Source organism: Pseudopodoces humilis, chromosome 3, assembly GCF_049639895.1.
Source record: "Pseudopodoces humilis isolate 2021_Gansu_Grassland_sample_001 chromosome 3, ASM4963989v1, whole genome shotgun sequence".
In the NCBI taxonomy this organism is placed as follows: Eukaryota; Metazoa; Chordata; class Aves; order Passeriformes; family Paridae; genus Pseudopodoces; species Pseudopodoces humilis.
In genome coordinates this window covers 44452663-44476248 of record NC_142202.1, presented here as the reverse complement: position 1 = coordinate 44476248, position 23586 = coordinate 44452663, and the positions used below count along the sequence as shown (strand labels likewise).

Sequence of the window (23586 nt, the reverse complement as noted above, 5' to 3'; positions counted from 1 at the left end):
GGACTTTCACGAGAACAAATGTATGTTGTGTGATCTAAAACTACCATTGAAACTAAAGTTTTTAAAGATATAAACCTGACCTGGGTTCTAATAATCTGTGGTGCCTCAGCACCTTAGTAGTGGCTTTGTGGCAACAGCATAACACATCCTTCCAAAACTGTAAGTAGGGATTTCCAAGACTTATAATTTTCTGTAGTTTATACTGTAGTTTTGTCCATAATCCTTTTCTAATCTAACCAACCACTGGAATGAGCATTCAGAATTTTTTCCTAGTACAGAACTGCTTGTTTGTGTGATCACAGGGGAAAGCAGTTACATAAGAACACATATACATTTGTCCAAAAGAATATGCAGGTAACTAAAGGCACTGATTTTTAAACTATGAGTCCAAGGAAGGAACTTCAGTCCTCCTGTGTTACTAAATTGGTGTAGAATTATGGGTTCTGATGAAAACAAATAAACTACTACTGTAAAGCATTTAAATTGTAAAATCAGCCCAAATTTGGTCAACTTGTTGTCATGCACAGGAAACCCACATCATCAGTAAAGATGCTGTTACAAAGTTCAGATAAAAATCAACAACAGTATGTTTCTCATCTTTGTCCTCTCATTGGCTCAGTAATAGTATTAAATGACATAGAGAGAGCCTGGTTAAGGGAGCAGAGTGTGAAGTAAGCTCTACACCTGGAGTTACAAGGAGCTGAGAAGTATTTTGTGGCCCTTTTAGATAGAAGTGGCCCATGAAGGGGACATGTTCAGACTGGCCATTTATTTCCGGGCTGTCTGCAATTATGGTGGACTGCTTTGCTCAAAAAAAAAAATAAAAAAAAAAATCAGGGTATTTCAGCCTTTGATCTAGGCCATATCCTGAGTTTGGAGGGGACCTGGAGAGGTAAGGAAATACAGGATACCTTATAAATAGGAGTGTAAAGTACATGAAAGCTTGGCAGCAGTGGGATGTTCTGAGTGCTGAGGCTGGTGCAACAAACTTAGGCTGAAAAGGCTTTGGGACCCTCGAGGTGACTGCAGCTGGCAAGCTGGGGGCCTGAGAGCAGGGCTGGCTTAGGAAGAAGGCAGGAAGTGGTTGGGATAAGCTTGGAAAGTAGAGAAAACAGAACAGGACATGGTCTTGGGTGAAGAAGGGATATGTTTTGGGACTGTAGAGATGGAAAGCACAAATTTAGGGTGCTAGCATGGAAACACTTAACAACTATGGTTAAGTGGTTAAGAGGATGTGAATGGTGTGGTTCTTGACACCTGAAAATTACAAAATGTTTGTTCATTTTCTCTCTCTTAACACCATATCCACCTTTCTGGCTTGTTTTTGTTGGGTTGTTTTGTTTCGTTGTCATAGTGTCCCATTCAGAAGGTCCCCAAGCCGGACCTCCCTTTTTGTCTGATAGGGCAATCTACAGTGGAACAGTTCAAATTTAAATGCTGTTGTTTAAATTGGTGTAATAAGATTAGAGGTTTGGCACTCCCCTTTGAAAAAACTCAAGGCAGAGCAGAATTCAGACAATAATGAAGAAACAGCACAACACGTAGTATATTTGATTCTGTTTTGATTACTAGTTGTTGTGCAGATTATTAACTCTTCATTTAGTTACAGATGCCAGGAAGGGAAGAGTAAAACTATAAGAAGAAGGGATCTTGTATAGGAAGATCCTATTCATATTATTATAGGAAGGATCCTTTAATAAGAAGGGCTTGACACTGTTTCAAGCCTGATAAAAGAAACTTCCACAATTCATCAGACTGCATGCTATGAGTGGAAATGAAAAAATTACTAAAAAGCAAATAGAAAACCAAAATATATTATGGCATGTAAGAGATTTAAACTGTAAGTATACTATTTCCCGAAGTACATTGTAATAATTCCTCCTATGAAACATGTTTCTGTGTGTGTGAAACAAAGTACTAAATTTTACTTTACATTTGAGTAAAATGTATAATTTGAACTGTTTTCTTGAGCTTTTACTAGTAAAAGCTTTTACTAGATTCTGTAATTTATGTGTAACAGAACACAGGTAGAGTGGTAAGGCACATGGAAACCATGTTAGCTAGATGCTAATAATTAATTTCCATCTTCTTTTTCCAGAATATATTGCAGATATAGTCAGAGTACAGGCTCAATTCTAGTAAGAAAATTCGGTGACTTTGCAATCAGTAAGCTCTCAAAGATTAAAAAAAAAATCGAAAACGTTTGGAGAAAATGGATAGCCAGGAAAAGGAGAAACTCATGTGATTTGGAGAGGAGTGATTAAGCGGAACCTCACTTGGAAAACCTGCAGTAAGCCTTTCTTGTTCATTAGACTCTAAGCAACTACAACTTGGCCAAAGCAATGCCCACACCCATTAGAAACCACGCTGAGCTGTGCCAGGAATTTGCTATCCATTGCTTTCACAGGAACAGAAGGCTCCAGGTTTGCCTTTTTCTATGACCACATCTTCTAGGAGAGTAATTCGCCACCACTTTTGACGAGCAGATCTCTAAATTTCTGGGGTTTTTTCATGGGAATTGTAATCTCGCATGGTGAATTCATACTGAGTGGAAGTCAGCTTGATTTTCTGTGTTAGGCTTTGGCTGCACAGCAGTTGTTCTCTGGCTTCAGTGCTGGTGGTCTGGACCCTCCCAACAAGCCAACAGCACGGAGCCAGCATCCAGGAATGCCTCTGACCTGAGGCAGACACAAGGCATTCAGGCAAATCTCTGCTACGCTGCGATGAAAACAGTGACCGGTTTCAGCAACTTCTTTTGGCATAAATGGTTAGAACAAATAGGACAGACGAGAAAACCGGGCATTTCGTGCATTACTGTTGCCGGATCTTGCGTTGCAGTACGCATGAAGAGTAGAGAGAGTTTTTACGGCCCACAAGGATGGAACTGCGCTCCCTCAAGCGAGAGGCTCGCACCTGAGGTATCTCCCTTAGGCCACCCGTGCTGGGCCAGGTTGCGCTTAGCAGCCACCACGGCCGGCAACACTCAGGCAGGCAGGCGGGCTATGACCTAGAGATGAAGAAAGAACATGTTAAACGCTCACACACGCTGCCAAACCGGTCAATCACGCCGTGTTTTCGCCTCCCGCCGCCCCTCGTGGGCCCCGCCCGCCCCCGCCTGCGCAGCCGCCGCTCCTCCTCCTCCGCCTCCCCCCGCGCCATGGAGGTGGTGCTGGCGGACACGCTGCTGTCCCGCTGCGGGGACCGCGCCGCGCTGCTGCGGGCGCTCAGCGCGCCGCTCTCCGCCGAGCGGGCGGAGGCGCTGCGCCTGCTGCTGCAGCGCCTGGCGGCGGCCGTGCCGGCGGCGGCGGCGGGCGAGGCGGAGGCGCTGCGGCGGGCGGCCTGGGAGGTGGCGCTGGAGCGGTGCCGGCCGCTGCTGCGGGGCGGGGGGAGCGCGGAGCGGGCGCGGGCGGTGCGGGGCGCGCTGCGGCACTGCGTGCAGCTCTGCGGGCCGCCGCTGGCTGCGCGCCTCGCCCCCGACGCGCTGGCCCAGCTGGCGGCGGGCGGGGGGGGGGGCGCGGAGGGGGCGGCGGGGGGGGCGCGGGCGGCGGCGGTGCCGCGGCGGGAGGAGCCGGAGCTGCTGTCGCGGTGCGCGGCGGCGGCGCTGGCGCTGGTGCGGGAGGAGGGCGAGGGCGAGGCGGCGGCGGCGCTGGTGGCCGGGCGGCTGCTGCCGGCGCTGGGCGCGAACGGCGCGGCGCTGCTCCGCGTCTGGGAGGGGCGGCTGGGCGCGGGGGGGGCGCCGCGGGCCGGGCGGGCGCTGCTGGCGCTGCGCGCCTTGGCGGACGCGCTGCTGCCGCGGGGCCCGGCGGGGCCGGGGCTGGACGCTCGGCTGTGCCCGCGGTTCTGGCGGCTGGTGCAGGAGGGGCTGACGGATCGGGACGGGCTGTGCCGCAAGCGGGCCCGCTACCTGCTGAAGCGAGCGCTGGACCTGAGCGTCGGCCAGCGGGCCGAGCTGCGCTGCCCTCAGGACGGCGGACACGGTACGGCCGGGCGGGCGGCGGGACGGGCGGCGCGGCCCGGCCTGAGGGGCCCCGAGAAACGCGTGTCCTTGTCTGTTTTCCTTAGAACCGAGTCTGTTTTGGTGGTCTGCTGAGAAGACCGAGCAACTCCTACAGTTTTGGGAGACTTACATTTTGATAATGGAAACCTTGGAAGGAAACCAGGTAGGAGCGCCGTAAAATCCGTGCCCATCCTAGAGAGACGTCCTGCTTCGCTTGTGGCTTATGTGAACGTTTTTGTAGGGCAGAGTATGTCCAGTTTTGGTGATTGAGGGTATTTAAGTCGGCAGTAACTGGAGTATTTTTGTTTCAACTCTTAAATATTTTAAACACGGTATGGGTCATTCATTGGGAAAAAATTCAGAACTCTTCTCCATGATGGGGATACATCTGGTTAATGCAGTGACAGAAACCTGGATTTTTTTTACTTGCAGGTAATTGCAAGGCTAGGGTAATGAGCTTAGTGAAAAATGCAGTTATTGCACATAATAGCCTCTCTCGGGCATAGGGTACTATGTCTATATGGTAAAGTACCTGAGGCCTTGGATTAAAACAGTTTTGTGGGTCCAGCATACTCGGCAGAAAGATTCCTGTTGACTTGAGGCTTCCATAATTGTGTGGTATTGTGGTGTAGTGTGCCCACCTCCCTGTAGTTATTTTATGTTATTTGCACATGATTGTTCTGTAACTGAGATACTATTAATTTAAGTGCCTGATTTTAGATATTTGTGCTGTTTTAATTTTTGGGGAATAGAATGCTTATCAGTAAGTACTGTTCTTAAAATACGGTACCTGATTGAAGTATCAGGTTTTTTTCAACTGAGTGTTGCGTACGACAGGCTTTGCAGGTTTATTTAAATGTACTTCTATTGTCATTTGCTGTATTAATGCTGTTGATAGTGAATTCTCGTCTGAGTAACTGATAGCTTCTGGGTTTGAGATATAAACTATTTATACCTGATTTGCATTTCAGATCCACGTCATAAAGCCAGTATTACCAAAACTAAACAGTTTATACGAGCTTGCCATATCAGGGGATAAAGGTAAGATGGAATTCTTTCTACATAATCTCTTAAATATTAGTCAGTTAAGTTACACTTCTCTGTTTTCTTCTGTTTTAGTAGCAGCTTTTTTAAATGTTTTGTTTCTCAAGTTAGGTGTTTTCTGGATGGCTGTTCCAGTTTTTGTGAGTTTGCTCTATGCATAGGTTATTCGGCAAACATGCATAGGCAGTGGCCACTCTGCTTTGAGAAGAAATCCTAGCATATATACTTACTGCTCACTATGTTGTCTTGTAATACTATTTTTCTGTCAGCAAATCCAAAAAAATTGTCATTTCCCACTGTATTTTGCTTGACTTAAGATAATGTGAAAATAAAGCCAGAGATTTTTCGGGTTGTAGAGGACAATTCACCAGCACAACTTTGTAAAAAGGGAAAAACCCCCAACACAATTTGTTAGAATTAGAGAAAGGATAAATAAAGTGAGTACTGAGACAGTGGGTCTAGGGCACGTGAACACATGTAATTAGGTAGTGCAAGTTGTTAAAGATTTGTGAAGTGGTAAGACTATTAATGTGAAACTTTTGCAAGTAAATACATTGGTATAAATAGAGTTGCAGGAAGAAGGATGTGGCACTTTTTAGTAATTCTGATTTGTAATTAATAAAGTAGAGAGTAACTTTGGAAAGCTGTGATAATTTTTAAATTAGATTTAGCAGGATGTTTTTATGAAAATAATAATATAGTCACATTTTTGAAATGTCCTGTGAATAGACTACAACATTGTCTAGAATGTCAGCATGTTATGTATTAGTGTGTCACTGTCATTTCTGTGTCAGTTTAGAAGATTTCTTTTTTGTTAAACAGGCTGTTGGCTATTTCATCCATCGTGGCATGTGTGCATTTACAGACGGATGTTTGAGAGTGAGAATAAAACATTAACAAAGGAAGGAATTCTTCATTTTCTGGAGCTTTATGAAACAAAGCATCTTCCAAATTCGCTTGGTTTCTCAGAGGTAAGGCTGTTACTGCTACTTGCCGCAACAAACAAATGTTCTAATTCATAACAGATCTTAACACTAATTGCTTCAGTAGTTGGAATTGGATAAATTCTGTCTCTGTAGTATAATCATTGTATTATTGTATCCATAAAACATAAAATCCCCACACTTTAAATTATTCTCTATGTGGGAAGAAATACTAAAGCTTAAAAGTTTTGTTTATTACTGTCACGTGTGTATTGACTCTCCAAGCAGCCTACACTTTAGTGAGGAATGATGTACATTATACTATCTAAACTTCATAGGAGCATTCTCCTCAGAGGTTAACATCCCTGATTTACACAAATAAAGTCAGCGTCTTGAGAGTAACTTGAAATAAAGTCAGCCTGAATATGCACCCCAAATCTTTTTAATTGTTTTGACTCTTTGTCATTCTTCTATTTGATGTTTAAATCTAGTTTCTCTATCTGTTTCCCAGCAGGATTTCTTATTTGCCTGCATCTTTTGCAATACTCTGTGAAGTGTATCTAGTGGAAAAATCTCTTTTCTTTGCTCTCCCGGTCCCCCTTCTCTTTAGTTTCTTCCTCTTTGTGCTTCTACTATTTACCACTAACAGGACTATTCTCTAATTTCTGGCTCTGTCCTATAAAGTCTGGTGAAATTAATCTAGTTAGCTTCTATGTAACAGTGCCTTGGAAATGTACGTTTCACCATTGTTCTTGTTTTCTTTTGCAGTTTGTTATTGGACCACTAATGGATGCCCTCTCAGAAAGTTCCCTCTACAGCAGGTAAACCAGTGGTTTAATTAATCATTTATTTATTTAATTTCTGGATTGTGCAAAAGTGTTCTAATCACACTGGTTTAAGTATGTGGGTAAAATCTTAACTAAAGGAAAACACGTTAATAAAAAATCATGCTTCTGAACTTACTGACAGGGAGAGAGTTTTTTAGGAGAGATGGGTGGGTATGAACAATGATGTATGGATCCAGAGACAAGACTTGATTGTTGCAATTTTCAAAGCCCCTTGGTTGAATTGATGGTCACAGTCTTGAGCTGCTGGGGAAAGTCATGAAACTAAGAGTTCACTGGATTGATGTGTTTGTTTTTGGGGAGCTAAAACTGACTGTCACTGGTGATAGTTTGGGTTAGGTGATTATGGATGAAGGTTAGTCACAATAGGTTGTTTTATCTAAATGTGGCAGGACAGATGTGACCTCTGCAGGCGCTTGCAGCAGTTACGCATTTCTCATCTCAGTCTGCAGTATCTTTCCATGGACATACATGGGTGGGAATTCAGCAGGTGAAGCAAATGCCATGTGTTTCAATGTGTTAGAGCTGTGTCAAATCAACACTTAATAATTCTGATCTTCTCTCTTAGTGTCTGTATTTCTGGTGGAACATGTTGGCCGGTGTAGAAGAGGGTGCATGTTTGAGTATACCAAGAATATACGAAGTTGTTACAGTTAATAACATGCTGAGAGAAAGTTACAGAATCTCTTGACTGATGCTAATCCTTAATAGCCAGGATCCTGAGACTTCTGGTGAGACGTAGACTGTCTCCGTTGGTCTGATGGAGTGTCACGGAATGACACTTTGTTTTTGTTTTGGGGCAATTCTGAACATTCTGAATCTGTTAAATTTTAGATTAAATCGGTTACGTCTAATCCTAAAGCTGTTAACATGCCAGTTGTGTACCTAATGTTTTAAAACCCAACAGGATACCAGGTCAATCAATAGGAGACTGTCCTCCTTTGGGAATGAGGTTACAGAAGTTTTTGGCTACTTATCTCGCTCTTCTTCCAGAGGAAGAAAAAGGTATGTTTCAGTTTCACCTTGATCTTTTTTTAAATAAGGAAACCCAGTAAAAACCACGGAGCTGTTTTTGGTACGTCATTTAAGTGTTTACTTGAGAGAAAAAAATAGTTGTCCTGTCTGGGGTTTCCAGAGAAAAGGTCTTCAGGGACTTGAAGGTATCCTGCAGTACTAAGCTACAGAATTGCTCTAGGGGCAAAATGAAGCAGATTTTCTTTTTATTAATGGAAAAGTTAAAAGCCCAAACAAGCTCCTGAGATCTGAATTGAACAGTACTTGGAGATTTTTTTCTTTCTCTGCCAGACTTTTTCAGTCATGACTTATGTAGTGATGCATCCAGAAGAGCCCAGTCCAAGGGCTGAAACAGAATAAGGATTCTTTTATTGTGAGGTTTGGTGGAGGAAGATTTCTGAGACTCTTCCTAATTTCATTGCTAGTGTAGGCTGAAATGAAGACAACCAGAAGTTAATACCTGGTCTAATTGGATCAAGTAAGGGTAGAATCAGCTCTCTTCAACACCCTGTATGTACAGGTATATTCTGGTAGGAGACACCTCACATATTTGTAATGCCACAGATGCCCTATTTCTCTGCCTTGTCCCCAGGCATATATTTTATCACTAAACAGGCTCTGTGATTAGCCTGAGATGGGTACGCTGCTTCCTCAAACTGTAGATGTGGTGGCTTGTTGAGAACTGCTCTGCCCATTCCAGCATCCATTTAACTGGTTGAATCACTGTGGTCAGCCATATCACAAACTCAATAGCAATTTTAAAAAACAATCGAGTTAAAAATCCATTCCTGAATGTGGTGATTAGTGCAGATGACCAAAGTCAAAATTAGGTTTACTTCTGTTTGTCCCTGAATCATATCACCTTACTGACAGACTTCTTTGGAATGTAATGTTTTTCATTGAAATGATTAGGAAATTATTCTGTTATCTTTCATTTAATTGTCAGAAATTAAAATAGCACTCTTCTGCTGCAGCTCTTGTTATTTAAAAGCATTGGAGAACACAAAATCACTCAGGGTTGTTTTGTTTACTTTTATTTTAAGGTAGCTTCCTGTTAAAATTTATTCAGAAGATGACAAGTAGGCATTGGTGTGCTGTTCCTATTTTGTTCCTTTCTATGGCTTTGGCATCTATCCCTTCATGTAAAGTACTTGGTGCTGAAGGACTTCATGCTTTAAGGTAAAATATATACTGCCAATATATACTGCCTTGCATTCTTACAGCCTTCCTCCAAAGAAATGTGCTGACAGTCTGGAGAGCCAGAATTTGATTCATGTTTGTTACTTCTGAAGGGATGGTCGTGCATGGGAATATCAGATTCTGTCTCCTTTAGGTCTAATTTGTAGAGGAAAGCAGTTCAAGAACCAATGCAATTATATCTCTTTATGAAGTTTTTTTTTAAAAAAAAGAATTTTTGCATTTTAGTTTTTTAGTTTCTACTTTTCTAGAATAATTTTCCCCTGGTCTTGCACATTTTCAGGCTGATGCATCTCACACTTCTTCCTTTTCTTCTACTTGCATTACAACCTGCTTTAATAGCAGTTGAGGCTATATCAGGAGACAGCCCCCAGTGCTGGAAACGGAAAGATTTCTAAATAAAAGCCTAGGTAGAAGTTCTTGGCCTCACTATGGACCTTAATCTCACTGGTATTTCCTAAGTGCTTCCACTTCCTAGAGCCACTAAAAATCAATTGTCATTCCAGTTTAATCAAATTTGAGCGTTTAAATAAAATCTTACTGGTGGTTGAAGGAATATTGGATAGAAGCAGTTTACAAAAAGAAAAAAAAAATGTTGGGCATGTATTTGCTGAATGTTCACTGAATGTTTCTTTCAGTTCTGTGCTTAAGTGAGATTTTGATGACAAACATTTGTATACTTGTTACAGATAGAAATGCTTATAATAAATTACCAGTCTGAACTGATGTGATCAAGGGGATTGTTCCTTTAATGTTTCTGTTGTTCTTCTCCCCCTTTTTTCTTTTGTCAGGTTTATGCTCATCTGAATTTTATTACCAGTTTTTGAAAGTAGTCTTGGTTCTGGATTGTTTGTGGTCTGGTCAGGCAGCTTTTGTGCCATACTTAACAGGTTATGTCTGTTACATGCAATCTAATGTATTTAAGATGGCTAATCATTATAAAATATATGAAAATGCTTGTATTTTTAAGTGTGTGATTTATACAGAGTGTATTTTTCCTCTTTGCAGAGATGTCCTCCAGTGTACTATGATTACACATCAGATTTTGTTGCGTGGAGCTGCTCAGTGCTATCTTCTTCAAACAACTATGCATTTGACAGATGTGGTCAGTTTGGGGTTTTGTGTATTGTTTTATTTTAAATTTTTCTTTTTCCCTGATGTAATAGAAATACATTGACACTTATACAGGGTCAACAGTATTCAAAAAAATGGCTAAATGCAGTATTTATACTGATTTTGCTGGATTTGCGATTTTTTAGTGACTGTTTAAATTGTGCTATGTTACCTTTGGTTTTCCATAAGAAATATTTTTTTTTCATTGGCTTTTATTACTTGATGTTTTATTGTGGGGTTTTCATGTGGTAGTTACTGTAAAAGGATATTATTCTATATCTACTATATATCTACTGTATAAACTCAGGCTTTAGCAGATAGAAACTAAATAGACTTTCCTGGAGTTCCTAATAATAAGAGTATTCGTGATACCAGAATGAAAAAAGTACCATTAGTGTTGAAATAGCAGGACTGTCGTTATTCAGCAATCGAAGTATTCCTGTTTTGTTTTATAGCTGGCTTTCTAAATAAGTAGGCTTTCATGTTGTGTGTTATGGCTATAAATCTGTCTGAATTTCTCTTTAGAAATGCAGAAATAGTACTTAGGAATGACTCCTAATCATTTACCTACATTAATTTAAAAGGTGTCATCATTGAATAGCACTGTTCTTGCAGTCATTAATTTATTTTCAGATAGACCTTAATACTTGGAAAAATTAAGTTTTGTTCCTTGGTACAGATAAGTTGGTCCTAAAGAGGCAGAAATTAGTCTGAATCTCAAAAAAGAAAAAGTAAATTTCTTTTACTAAAACTTGCCAGATAAAGTCAAACTTCTTGAGTTGTCATACAGGTTATTATATGTTGTATATTATGTTGGCAGCTACTGTATCTTGATTAATTTCTTCAGGAGAAAGTGTCCTTCCCAGAAGTTTCAAGCTTTCTTCTGTCCCTCAGACCAGAGGAGTCCCTAAGAAGAGATACTTTATTATGGACAGAGGTGAGAGCTGAAGCTGGTTTTATGTTCATCCAACCCATCACTGGCAGAAATAATAATCTCACTGGCAGGATAATCTCAAAGGGAAAAATGTGCATACCACATAGAGTGAGATTGTAAATTGTAAATTTTCACATTTTATGACTTCGCAAGATGTAAAATGCTGTGAATAAAAATTCAAAGATTAAATAAGTTTTTGTATAGTATATATGAGAGCCAGCTGATCATGTAGCCATAACTTTTGGTTACTTGTACAGCCATATAATGATAAAGTGATTTTTTGCATAGTGTCTTCTTATCATGTGCTCTGTACGTTTCATCTTGCTCCATTCAGTTTTGGCATACAAATTAAAAAAAATCTGGTCTTGCTAGATTACACTGGAATGGAAGAAACACTTTTGAGATAAGGGAATTTTTGCCAGTCTTGCTTAATTTTAAGAGTTGTTCTTTTTCTTACATTGGTACCACTGATTTTTTGGGAGTGTTGTGAGCTGCCCTTTGGAAGAACGTTTTCCTTTGTGTGGTCAGAAGGGAATAGTCTGCTAAGGCTCGAGGTAGTTCTGATGACCACAAATCATGTGGGTTTGCTGATGTGAGATTTTGTGTTTGACAGTGCTCTGGTGTGCTGCTGTTGAATGAGTGATGTCAGTGCACAGCTGCCAGCTGTGGTCAGGGAGTGACGTGCTGTTCTTAATTCAGCTTTGCAGTTGGTTGCAAGTGAATGACAGGTGCTTCAGGAAGTCTGTAACCTCTGATTTGGAACGTCAGGAGGCATCATCGTTATGTCAATATGTGCGCAGTCTTGTTGGGGAGTACCTTAAGACACCTGCAGCTGAAAGTAAGTTAAATGTGTATTAATAAAAACCACTATTTTAAAGAGAATTAAAGAGAATTAAAAAAAAAAAAAAAATTACAGCAATCCCTTGGATTTTAGAAGAATGTTTTTGTTTGTTTTTTTTCATATTGCACCTGTTCAAGTGCTGTGTATTCACAGTACTTAAGTTTGAACCTTATTCTGTAGTTCTAGCTTTCCTCCATAAATTCAAGTCCTGCAGTGTTAATTGAACATTAAGTCCTAATAATCAGGTTTTATGCTGTCCTGATGCTTGTCCATTAGATTTATTTTGTCACTCTTTTGATGGTGTCTGAAAATGCTGGAATGCAGGGGGCAGAGGAAAGAGCAAGGGAATATGAACCCACACACGTTCTGTCACCTTGCTCAGCTTTGTAAAATGACCAAGTATTTTTATAGAGGGAGAGGCCATAGAGTGAGGCAGCTTGTCAGCTCATTGCACGCCTTCCTGAGTTGTTACATGCTTCTGATCTTGGACAGCTTGCAGGAGGTGAGCTGCCACATCTTCTAACCAAGGAGGGTACTTTGTAGGCTGTATAAACCTGCAGATAAATTACAAAGGGCCTTCCTTGTTCACTGCCACATTTTGAATTATCTACAATGTCAGGTTAGTGTCTTCATTTAGATGTTTTGAAAGGAGTGGCAGTTGGATTTTTTTAAATACTTCAAATTTTGTGTGGCATTTGCAGTTGTCGTGAATATTGTATAGTTTTATATTGTCAAAAGTCAAAACGGAACACTTTTTAAGTATTGTATATATATGAGATCAAAAAGCTAGGTCAGAATTTGCTGATCATAAATAGCTTCAGAAACTTCCTGCAGACCGGGAAACTTCACTTGATTGTCTTATTGTTAGAGATACAGTAAGCAAATTCTCCCTGTTTATGATCCAGGGTAAATTTGCTAAAAATTTTGGCAGATCTTCTCTCCTTCCTGACCTGTTTGTTCAGTCCTTGGTCTATATTATCTGCAATTCCATGGCAATCATCTGCATTTCACTTGTAAAAAGTGACGTTTGTATTTCTGGTTTTATATGAAACTTTACTACTAAGCAGCTCTTCCAAGAAAAATAAAAAAAAAGAAACATGTTCAGCTGCTTGAATTGGACTTCCAAAGTGTGTTTTAGTTTCTAAATTCCCAAAGCCAGAAACATCAGTTAAAAATACCCCTAAAATACCCCAACTTATGTACTGCTATTCAATAAACATTTTATAAGTATGATGATGTAATTTATATAAAAGATCAATAAAAAGAGAAACTTAACTTAGTCTTTTTTATAATTTCCTCTTTACAGAATAGTTTTAGCTCTTTATGTGGTTAGTTCTTTGGTCAAAATCACAGCTGGTGTTTCAGATGAAGCATAGTGGAATTATGTTCTTCATTAAATTAATTTGAATGTGCTAATGCATTTTTTAAAGCAATGGAAAAGTCTGTTGTGAACTGCTACATAATATATGATTCTACATAGTATATTGAGTAAAATTTATTTGAGCATAAGGGTCACTAGTGTTAGAGTTTAATTTATGTATAGATAAAGAATGCTGAAAATTAGTAATAATACTTGTTAGCATTAATTGTTTTTGTCCTATTAATTTAGTAAAACAAGTTACAAAGCCAGAGGTTTTAGAAAATAATGCAAAGGTATTTTTTTAGTTACTGTGGAAACCTTAAAATATCTTTAATCAGGAGAAAATTGCTTTATGCCTGACTGGTTTGAAGCTAAGCTTGTCTCAACAATGATTCTGTTGGCTGCTGACGTGGAGCAGATGAAGAGTAAATACAGGTAAGTATGAAATACCTTATTTTACATTTCTGTCTTTTTCAATCTCCTCACTCCTGAAGGATCCAGTAGAAGCCTGATGAAGTTGGGAAGCTGTCCTCTTTTCTCTGTAGATTTTCGATCAGCCTGATCATTCCTTAGGCCTTGTCCCGCTGTTGCTGCAGTCATACTGGGTAACATTCTAAAGATGCTTAAGTGTCTTGGAAACGTGTCCTGTTTATTTCCCTAAGTAACTTCAGCACTTAAGGCAGATACTCAGAAGAAGACTTTCTTTTTAATTTTTGTTTTTGTGTAGTGGAAAAAGCAACATAGAGTGGATTGAACTAGAGGCTTTCTTGAACCCTCTTCTGGATGTCTTGATGAAACTTGGCAGTAATGCTTACATACCAACACTGAAAACAGATAAAAGCCTTCAGCTTCTCTTGAAGTTATTGCAGACCCGTTCGTTAAAATGTTCCAATACGCAAGATGGTTAGTGACATCTTCAGTCTACTGTGTCTTCTGTTCCTTATAGTCTTAACTACACCTAAGCTACTTAACTGTTTTATGGGTATAGTGTCAAACTAATGCTAGCCTAGAAGTGGTAAATGTTAAAGTTGGCAATCTGGCGTGTCTATTATAGATCTCGAGCTGTGGGTCCAATCTTACAGGTGTCCTAAGGACTGGGAATTGAGAATGTGGAAGCCTTCTGAGAAAGTAATTGTTACCCACTAGGGTTAGATTATCAGTTAAAATTTCAAGAGTGTGACTGTGTTGCAGGTATTTATAGGCCTATTCTTTGCAAATGAATGGATTCCATAAATCATTTAGATGCTTCAGAGAAAGAAGTTACTACACAAACCCAGACTAACCTGCTTAGTTGCCCCAAGTTCAGCCAGAGTCTTCCCTGAGTGCACAAAGTGATCCTGCTGGGTGTCCTCTTTTCTCAGTTGACTGGTAGGCTAGGAGGTGCTCACTGGAATACAGACCTGGTGATCTGTCTGTCTGGGAGTGTTGACCCCCTCACAGATTTAACTTGTAGACCTTTCAGGAGAGTTTGAACAAGAGCTATGGAGTCCTTACTGCTCCTTTTGAGAGAACTTGGTCAGTTTGTAACCAGAATAGACCTAAATGCTTTTCCTGAGAGCAAATTAAAAATTGCAGTATTATTTTCATGGAATTTGGGATGCTGAATGGGTATAGGAGGGATCTTGGTGTTTGGTTTCTGCTCCCTGTGATTATTTTAGGATTTTTTTCAGGGTGTTAATAACATGGAATAGAAGAGTAGTTTTGGAGTGGGGAGGCTCCATATCTAGGTTCTTATTTGTAACAAAAATAGTTTCATATAGTTCATATAGTTTATATATCCAGGTTCCATATACATGTCTAAGTGCAGCCCCAAAATAAATGCCTACCCTCATTTTAGCAAGTGCTGTATGCATTCAACCCCCACTTCCCCCTTAAATTTTTGCTGTTTGTGTGAAATACTGAGCACTATTTATGCAGGCTGTTGAAGTTCGCACTGGGGCATGGTCTCTGACTGTTGAAGTGAGTTTCTTGAAGTGAACTGAACTGGAAGAAGTGTCCACTGAGCTGCCACTGTGCATTCAGCCTACAGCACAAGGATAGAACAGGCCTGAAACAGAACCCTATGAAATACATGCAGGCTCGTACTAGTTTTTTAGTATCAGTAATGAATAATTTCCTTGTGTGCCTTACTTCTTTATGAGTTTGCTAATGTACCTGCAATGGATTGCTCCTGCTTTGGGAATTTTGACACCTGACATTGCATGTTAAGCTCTGCTAAGAGAGTTCCAAAGGTATAGCAAGGCTGAGCACTGCAGTGTCCCCATCCTTTTGAAGGTCCCTAGAGATGCTCCAGTAGAGCCCATCATCAGTCTTTTGAGAGGCTTTCTGAATTGCATTGTAGTTTTATGTTAAACAAGGATTACTTGGATTAAAATTATTTTCTGCAGTGTTTTTGTGCTTCTTCCTTCTGCACAGGAGAACCACATAATGCATTTTTTTTTTTTTTCTGTAGCTGTGAACTGACTGAGGTGAGGGGTGGGAAGATTAAGGCTGTGTAATACCAAAGTTATGTTTCTGTGTTGATTCAATGGGAGGTGAAAAGTCCTGTTTGTCAAATGGAAAACAATAAAGTGGTAGGGAGTAATAAAGGAATTTAACCTTGTAAAACAAAAATAATAAGTGGGAAGTGTGGGGATAGACATGACTGAAATGCATGCTGAAATCATCAGCATTCTTGTACAGTTCTTGCTGTCTATAACTGTTGTTCGATTTCATTATTTTAAAGAGTAAGATTTTGGTAATTATTATCTTTTGCTAGTGTTACAGAGCCACTGGTAATGAATTGGGTTTTATGTCCAACGTGCTTATCTGAAGTTTTTATGTATATAAATTGCAGAAGATGTTTTAGTGATTTGAGACCTATGATGTCACATGATGAATCTGACATAATTAAACTGTTGGCTCTAAACAATTTAATCATTAAAAATGTAGTCCAATGGGCCATTTTAGTAGGGAATATTAAAAGTAAGTACAATATGGACTTGGAACTTCAGGAAAGATTTCCCTTTATATTTTTACTTTTTGAAGATCTTCCATTTCATAATAGTTTTTCTACATGAAGTGTTACTCATGAAGGGTCACATCTGGGAAAAAACAGCAACTGTAGCCTCTGTGTAATAGTCCCCTAAATACTGAAACCAGTGAGTGGTATTTTTAAAACCTGATGGCAATGCAGAGTGTTTTACTCCATTTTCATACTGAGATGTTATTTCCTTGGCTTTCAGCTAGCCCTTACCCTTGAAACACAGACTGAAGTGTCTTTGTGGTTAAGTATGTTTTACCCGAGTGGCCTACTCTCCCTTGTGTATAAACTTGTGTCTTTGTGAAACACTATATATGTGAGGTATACATGGTAGCCCAGCCTTATCTTCTAGACAATACCACATTTTGTGTCATAATCTTGTATTCTCATTTACAGCCTGGAAGCTACTGGGCTAAAATCTTTTAAGATTACTATTTCCAAAGATAAATTATTCCTAAACATAAAAAAAAAAAAAAACACAACCAAGAACCAGAAAGCCCCCCAAACCAGTTTTCAAGTCTATAAATAGTAGCAGTGGAAAAGTATATTTTTCCCACATAAAAGTGAATTGCTGGATATGGGAGCTTTTAGTTTTTATTAAAGACTAAGTTCATTAATAGGTTGTTTGTGCAGAGGGTTAAGAGTAGGAGGTCTTCTGTTCTTGTGTGAGTTTTGGTTCACTAATACACATTGTGAATCTCAGGAAATAATATAATCTGGTTTGATTCTTTCAGCCTTATGGCTTACACTACAAAGGAGTACAGAGATGTTTTAAGTAACTTTCATTTATTTGAGTACTATTACTGTATAACTTTGTGACATAAGCAAATCTGCATGATTTAATAAAATTCTTAAGGGAATTGTATTTCTGTATATATACTTTGGTTTTCCCCTCCACACAGATGAGGTACTGTTCTTTATCTGGAAATCTCTTGTGACACCTGTGGAGAGTATTCTTGAATTTGTTCTCCGACGGCTGACTGCCAATGAATTGAGCACTGTAAGTAATGATTATGAGGCATACTTTGGTGTGGTTTTGCGCGTTAATTTGATTTACCAGTGTTCCTAAAGTTCGTTTAAAATCTTCAAACACCTAGAAAGTCAATTTGCATAGAAACATTTCTGTTAACTTTTTTTCAATGAGCACAGTAAGAAGGAAAAAAAAGTGTCTTCACAGGAAGTGTTTGTCTGTAGTCTGCATTTCTTCTTTCTTCTTAAATCTAAATAAATCATATAGTAAGAAATCCTGAGTATCATATACTGCATGATATCTTCTAGTATAGCTGTGGACATAAGTTGTTAGGTGTTTGGAGACTTTTAGTACTCAGCCTGGCTATCATCTTTTTGCCTTTTATCCTGTTTCCTAATTGCTGTGGCTGGTGGTTCAGTTTCTATCCCAAAGAAACCTGAGACTTTTTAAGTAAAGCAAAAGTTAGAGTGGAATCAGGAGAATGGCATCTGAAAGTCAGTTTTTAAGATGTAGACATTAATAACCTCTACCAAACAAACCCCAAAATTAAAAGTTGTTCAATTGCAATGACAGTTGTATTTTTCCTTCTGCTATCATTGTTGCAAGTGGTTTTCTTTCTGATTTTCAGTTTAATTTTCCTCCTCTTACTGATTCGGACTGCTGTTGTTTCCTCACTTTCAGGTTGGCGACCTGGACCGTTGTGATCTGTACTTGGCTTTAATTCCAGAGATGGTCAATTTGTGCTTGAAAGTCAACTGGAAGAAAATGCCACCTATCAAGAATTTCCTTTCATCCTTAGTAAATGCATCTATTCGTAATCTTCAGGAGAGAAATTCTGAAAAGGTAATTTAACGTTATTTACAACAATAAATATTAAAATAAAACAAGCCAATAAGTAGTAATTAAAATATATGCTAATATAGTATTTAGATTCTGCAATAATAATTATATAGACATACTATAAGTTAATATACAATCATTTATTTGTATTATGATATTTATAATGCATAATATGATTATATATAACATGAAATTAAATAATAGTTTGTGTGAATGTGCATATGCATATATATTCCCTAACACAAATGTCTTTATTTGGCAGTATGAATGCATAATATTTATAGCTAAGATTTTTAGTACTTTGTTTTTTTTATATTGCATTATTTAGAAGTCTGTATAGCTAAAGTAAAATTCTTACTGTAATCATGAACTATGTACTCAAAGACATTTTTCTCAAATATGAACTAATCTTACTGATCAAGATTAATAAATGAAAATGTCTTTGGTGTTTGTTGACTTCAAACCTGGAACATACAGAGAAAAAGAAACTCCAGAACCCAGCATTACTATGGCTTTTTCACATAGCTATGTTGATTGTCCCACAGTTGTATGTTAGGGCACTATATCTGAAAGAGATAAATTTTCAAAAGGTAAAGAAACATTAATAACTTCCATGAAAAAAAGGAGATTTAAATTAAGATTTGTTGGGCAGTACGAACTTTGGTCTTATTATTTGGTACTATTGTTTTGTTCAAGAATAGTTAATAACACCTTAAAAGATTTTAAGTATTTGATTAGCTAGGTTTGCATTTTATCAGAACAAAGAACTTAATTTATCTTAATTTATTTTAATAAAATTAAAATACTTCATTTTATTTTTTCCCTTCATTTATGTGAATTATATACTTTTTCCAGTAGTTTCAAAGTAAACATTTTCTGGTTCAGACTTAGTGCTCACTGGGGCCTTTACCAACTTATTTTGAGTTCAGGGGAATAATATTTTCATGATGGTTTCTTCAGCTACACATATAGTACCTCTTCAATTTCAGAAGAAAGGAGAAAATGCTGAGTAATTACAGATGAGAAAAGTCTTTTCTGTGCTCTAGACAGCCAAATGTAATTTGGAGATATTTAAATAACATCAAGATTTTCTTACTGTATAGGCATCATATGCTTACTGGCTTTTTTTTTTTCATGAGACTTTTAATTCCATGCCTCTCCGAATGTGTATGTCTATCACACAAAATAACCATGGCATGGTTATGATCTTTTGGGTGCTTGGAGGAGCTACTGTGTCATATTCTGAATTTCTGATTAACTGGATCACATCTTTTGTTCTAATTTCTCCCCAGCAATTTGTATGAACTATTGCCTGGCAAGATAGGAGTGTTCCATCACACCAAGCTGCCTGCACTTAATGCCTAAGTGACTGTAATTGGGAAGATGTATGCTTCTGTCAGTGCTTGTAACTTGCGAGTGATTGCGCTGACCCAGCCCAAGCCAAGCTGCGTTAGGCACAGGGGAGGAAAATACAGGAATAGAAGGATGCAGAGTTTCTACCTTATGGTGTCTGTGGTGATGCAAAGAGGAGGATTATTAAAAGTGTTAGTATGTCATTTGTATCATAAGAGAAGACGTTGGTGTGTGTTTGTTCATGTATGATTTGGTTTTACTTAGGAGCCGAAGGTTAAGGAGCAAATTAGAAAAGTAGCTAGCATGGCTTCACTTGCAGCTGTATGTGGGATAATGGCTGGGAAACTGGAAGTGCACCTGGAGCCTCTGCCTTCTGTGGATGCTCTGAAGAAATTCATTTCCTTTTCTCAATTCAATGAAGTATTAAAGAAGCCGTCTTACACTGAAGAAAAAAATAGGTATGTCTGCTAAAGCTTCGGTAATTCTTAGAATAAAGTTGATTAATGTGAAGCAGTGGTTAAGATGTTGGTTTTTCCTGTTCTTTAACAACTTCTTGCCAAGATAAAAAGGAAGAATTCTGTAAACAAACTGTGCACTCTGTTTCTCTTTCATCTTAACATCCAGGTTTTAGAACATTAAAGCAGCCGTAATTGATCAGAGCAAAGGTTCTTTTGTTAAGTCCTCTAGTTCTGTGAAGCCAGAGCTAGCTATGAACAGTGCTTACCCTTAGGCCAGATTAAATATATATACACTGCAGAAAGCCATGGCATGTGCAGAAGCAAGTTTAAATGTAAATTATTTACTGTTGGGAAGGGATACCCAGAGGAAGCCAGAGTGCCAAAACCCAAATACTTGGGTAACAAAAAAACACAGCCAGCACATAGTGATGTTTCTACTGAATAATGTCACAGGTGTTTGACTAATGAGACTGACTAGGCCCATAATTGATTTGAATTTTTTTTAAAAAAAACACTTAATTTTTAGATTTCTTTTCCATATGTTTGTCCACTCTTGCCTTGAACTGTATAAATCTTAGCACCTTGAAGTAGGACAGGGTTTGTACAAATAAGCACGTCCTGATGGAGTAGGAATGTGCAGGATAAACCTAACACAATATTTATTTAAGGAAAGTATTTTTTTCACAGCTTAGGTGAAGAAACGACCTCTCAAGGATGGGGGAAAATTGTTGCACGCTATGTTCGTGACCAGTGGATTTGCCTCCGCTTTGTTTTAAATTCATTTGCAACATCGGCTCAAGGGTATGAAGTAATGTCACTGTCTACCGTTGAGAGGTCAAAAGAAATTCTACAGTCTGCATTAGAAGCCCTATCTATTCTTCCTTCAGACCAAGTTTTACCTGTGTTTGACTGCATGAAAGTCCTTGTTCCCAAGGTAAAAGATAAACCTGCACAGTATGAATAATTTTTTGGGTTGTTTTTTTTTGTTTTGTTTTGGTTTTTTTTGTTTGGTTGTTTTTTTGGGTTTTTTTTTGTTAAATGTAACACTTTTTTCATCTCTTTATTTACAGCTTCTGGACTCATCAGAGGGTCTCTGCATAGAAGCATTTGATTTGGCTTGGAAAATTATATCCTCTTTGAGCAACACACAGCTAATATTTTGGGCCAATCTAAAAGCTTTTGTTCAGTTCATCTTTGATACTGAGGTTCTAGCTGTTGCTGCAAGTGCAAAAGGTCAAGCATATACCAAAATAAAAGAGGTCAGTTTCAAGAATTCTTTTTTTTGAGATGGGAACATAAATTTTGTCTGAATGTAAGATTGTATTTTACACTTTATTTTCCCTTCAGCTACTGTTGTGAACTTTTAATTTCTGAAAAAGCTCAGGTTTGTGAGTGTCAAGATAAAAGACCTGAGAATAAGATTGAAGATAAACAAATATGTTGTTTGTTCTTGTGGCACAGAAAATGACAAGTACTGTGTCTTTGATTTTTAACTGTTCAATATCTTCTGCATGCAGTAAGATTAGTTTTTTTCATTTATTTTATTTTTACATAAAAATGAAATTTTTCCTCATGACTGTTTTGTTTAGGATTTGACACCTGAGCTGTCACAAACTATTAATATTCTGGGAAAATTATGCCTTCTTCTAATAGTTTACTCTTTATGAAAATGCTGTCTTAGATGAAAAGTTGTAACAGTTCAAAATTTTGTAGGTGCTATTGGATAAAGCATTTTTACTGCTTCTTTAAAGGCTTCTTTTCCTCTGCTTCAGGTGTAGAAAATAAAAACACACAGTCACCTTATAGAGTTCAGTTTAATCCTGCATGATTGACCTGCTTCCAGAGTTAAAAAGAAAAATGCAACCTTTATTCTTCTTGTAAGATTTATGCAGCTGCCAGAACTCCAAGAGTTCTCACGTATATTGTAGTGCTCTTTTTTTTATTAGGTCCAGAAAACCGTATTTAGTACTGGGATGTTGGTTCCTTTTGGCTTTATTCACTGCAAAGTTGTTAGCTACTTCTTTCTACATAATCTTTCTTGGGGATTCTTTCTATTTCTTTTTTTCCCCTTTAAGCATTAATTACATATTTGTGCAGAGCAGTCCACAGTGAGTGCAAGACTTTAGCTAGGGCAGTAATGCACTGTGAACTATCTGCCAGTGTATTTGCTTAGGTTCACTGCCATGTGTGCTACTTAGTGCTTAGCACAAAAATCACACCAGGAGGGGTTGCAGTTTCGCTTTGAAGTCACCATAAGTAGCCCCATCCTGGTGTCACACTCACAGCTGTAAGTAATAGCAAAAGTTTCAAATTTATTTTCAGCCCAGACACACCAAAATTATTTTAAATAAAATACAGAGAAATGGACACTTCCTAGCTGTTTAAAAGTGCTGTGATATATCCTTATTAGCCTTAATTACCTTGAAATGTAGTCCCATTTATTTTCTTTTAAAAAACTTGCTTCAAATGAATGTTACTGGTCTCTGTTTTAAGCACTTAGAATTTGTAGTCTCCCTGTGGACCCAAGTCAAGATATGTATGTAAAGATGGTAAATTATCTCTTCTGTTGTGGAAATTGGTTGGCTTTTACTTTTAAGGAATATCTATAACAGCTAATTGTATGCTCAGTGTCGTAATAACTAATGAGCTAAAGTTCGTATTTTATTTTTCTTGATCTTAAAACTTGTTTAAATTCTTAGAGTTACTGCCTTAACTTCAGCATTAGTATTTCAAGCATTATATAAGGTGTATTTTGCCTTGTTGAGTGTTGAGTCCGTGTGACAGCTATCCCATTGTCTGCAGTGGGACATTCCATGACAGCAGGCATCAAGGAGCTAATGAAGGTCTCCTATACTCAACAAAGGGCATCTGGTCGAGCCACCTTCTGCCCCTTCATAAGAAAATGAAGATAAAGTTCCCAAGCAAGTGCCTACTTATGTATATTCTTATTCTAGTCCTCGGCAGTCCCCGTTGCCATTGACCCGCTGTGCAGATGCTTTGCGGTTGTAGCTAAAGAGAAGAAAAAATGGAACTGCCTGATGTTGATTTGTCACAGAAGCAGAGTTTTAATTTTGTCTACCACAGTGTGCACTCTGTCTTTTTAATAGTTGGAAGGGGTGGAGCAAAGGGGTATTTTTGAGTCAAAAAAGGGAATGCTTATGGTAATAGCTATGGTAATGTTGAGAAGGGCTTCCACAGAAGGTACCCAGAGCACTGTGTTCTTTAGCTTAATTTCTTCTGCTACACTCTTTTCTTTGTGATTATTCATATGTTAATTATGCTAGAACTTAAATATCTAAAATTTCTTTTGTGTGTGCTGAACTCTTAGTGAAACAGTTGAAAAATTCAGGATTCAGAAATGTGTTGTAAATGCTCTGCTGCTTCCCTACAGGTGAAACAATGGCTCAATTTTGGAATTACTAGGAAAGTTAGAAAGCCTGTCTTTGCACTAGAAAATAGGTTTGAATTCTTGGTAAAAACCCCACATGCTTCTAGCATAGAGCTTTCTTTCCAGCAAGTGTTTCTTCAGACTGCATTGCAGTATTTCAGTCTTAAATTCTTCGTGAACTTCTCGGTGCTTTAATGCTTAGCAGTTCAGAACAACTTCCTCTATAAAACCAGCATTATTGTCAAAGAATTGTCACATTATCAAAACTATCATTTCAGTGCAGGGAA

At 38.6% G+C, this 23586-nt stretch overlaps 1 protein-coding gene across 1 annotated transcript in view; it reads left to right on the top strand.

Annotated features, from left to right (window-relative positions):
• The first annotated feature begins 3157 nt into the window (after positions 1-3157).
• Positions 3158-23586, top strand: part of TARBP1 (tRNA guanosine 2 -O-methyltransferase TARBP1) — a 32308-nt gene continuing 11879 nt past the window's right edge. Inside the window, exons 1-17 of the mRNA XM_005518533.3 lie at positions 3158-3977; positions 4063-4160; positions 4969-5038; positions 5864-6012; positions 6733-6785; positions 7717-7814; positions 8867-9002; positions 10029-10125; positions 10981-11070; positions 11767-11905; positions 13607-13703; positions 13996-14171; positions 17193-17290; positions 17942-18103; positions 19718-19911; positions 20599-20845; positions 20982-21170. Of these exons, the coding sequence (XP_005518590.2) occupies positions 3158-3977; positions 4063-4160; positions 4969-5038; positions 5864-6012; positions 6733-6785; positions 7717-7814; positions 8867-9002; positions 10029-10125; positions 10981-11070; positions 11767-11905; positions 13607-13703; positions 13996-14171; positions 17193-17290; positions 17942-18103; positions 19718-19911; positions 20599-20845; positions 20982-21170 (2913 nt within the window). The remainder of the gene's footprint in view (positions 3978-4062; positions 4161-4968; positions 5039-5863; positions 6013-6732; positions 6786-7716; positions 7815-8866; positions 9003-10028; positions 10126-10980; positions 11071-11766; positions 11906-13606; positions 13704-13995; positions 14172-17192; positions 17291-17941; positions 18104-19717; positions 19912-20598; positions 20846-20981; positions 21171-23586) is intronic.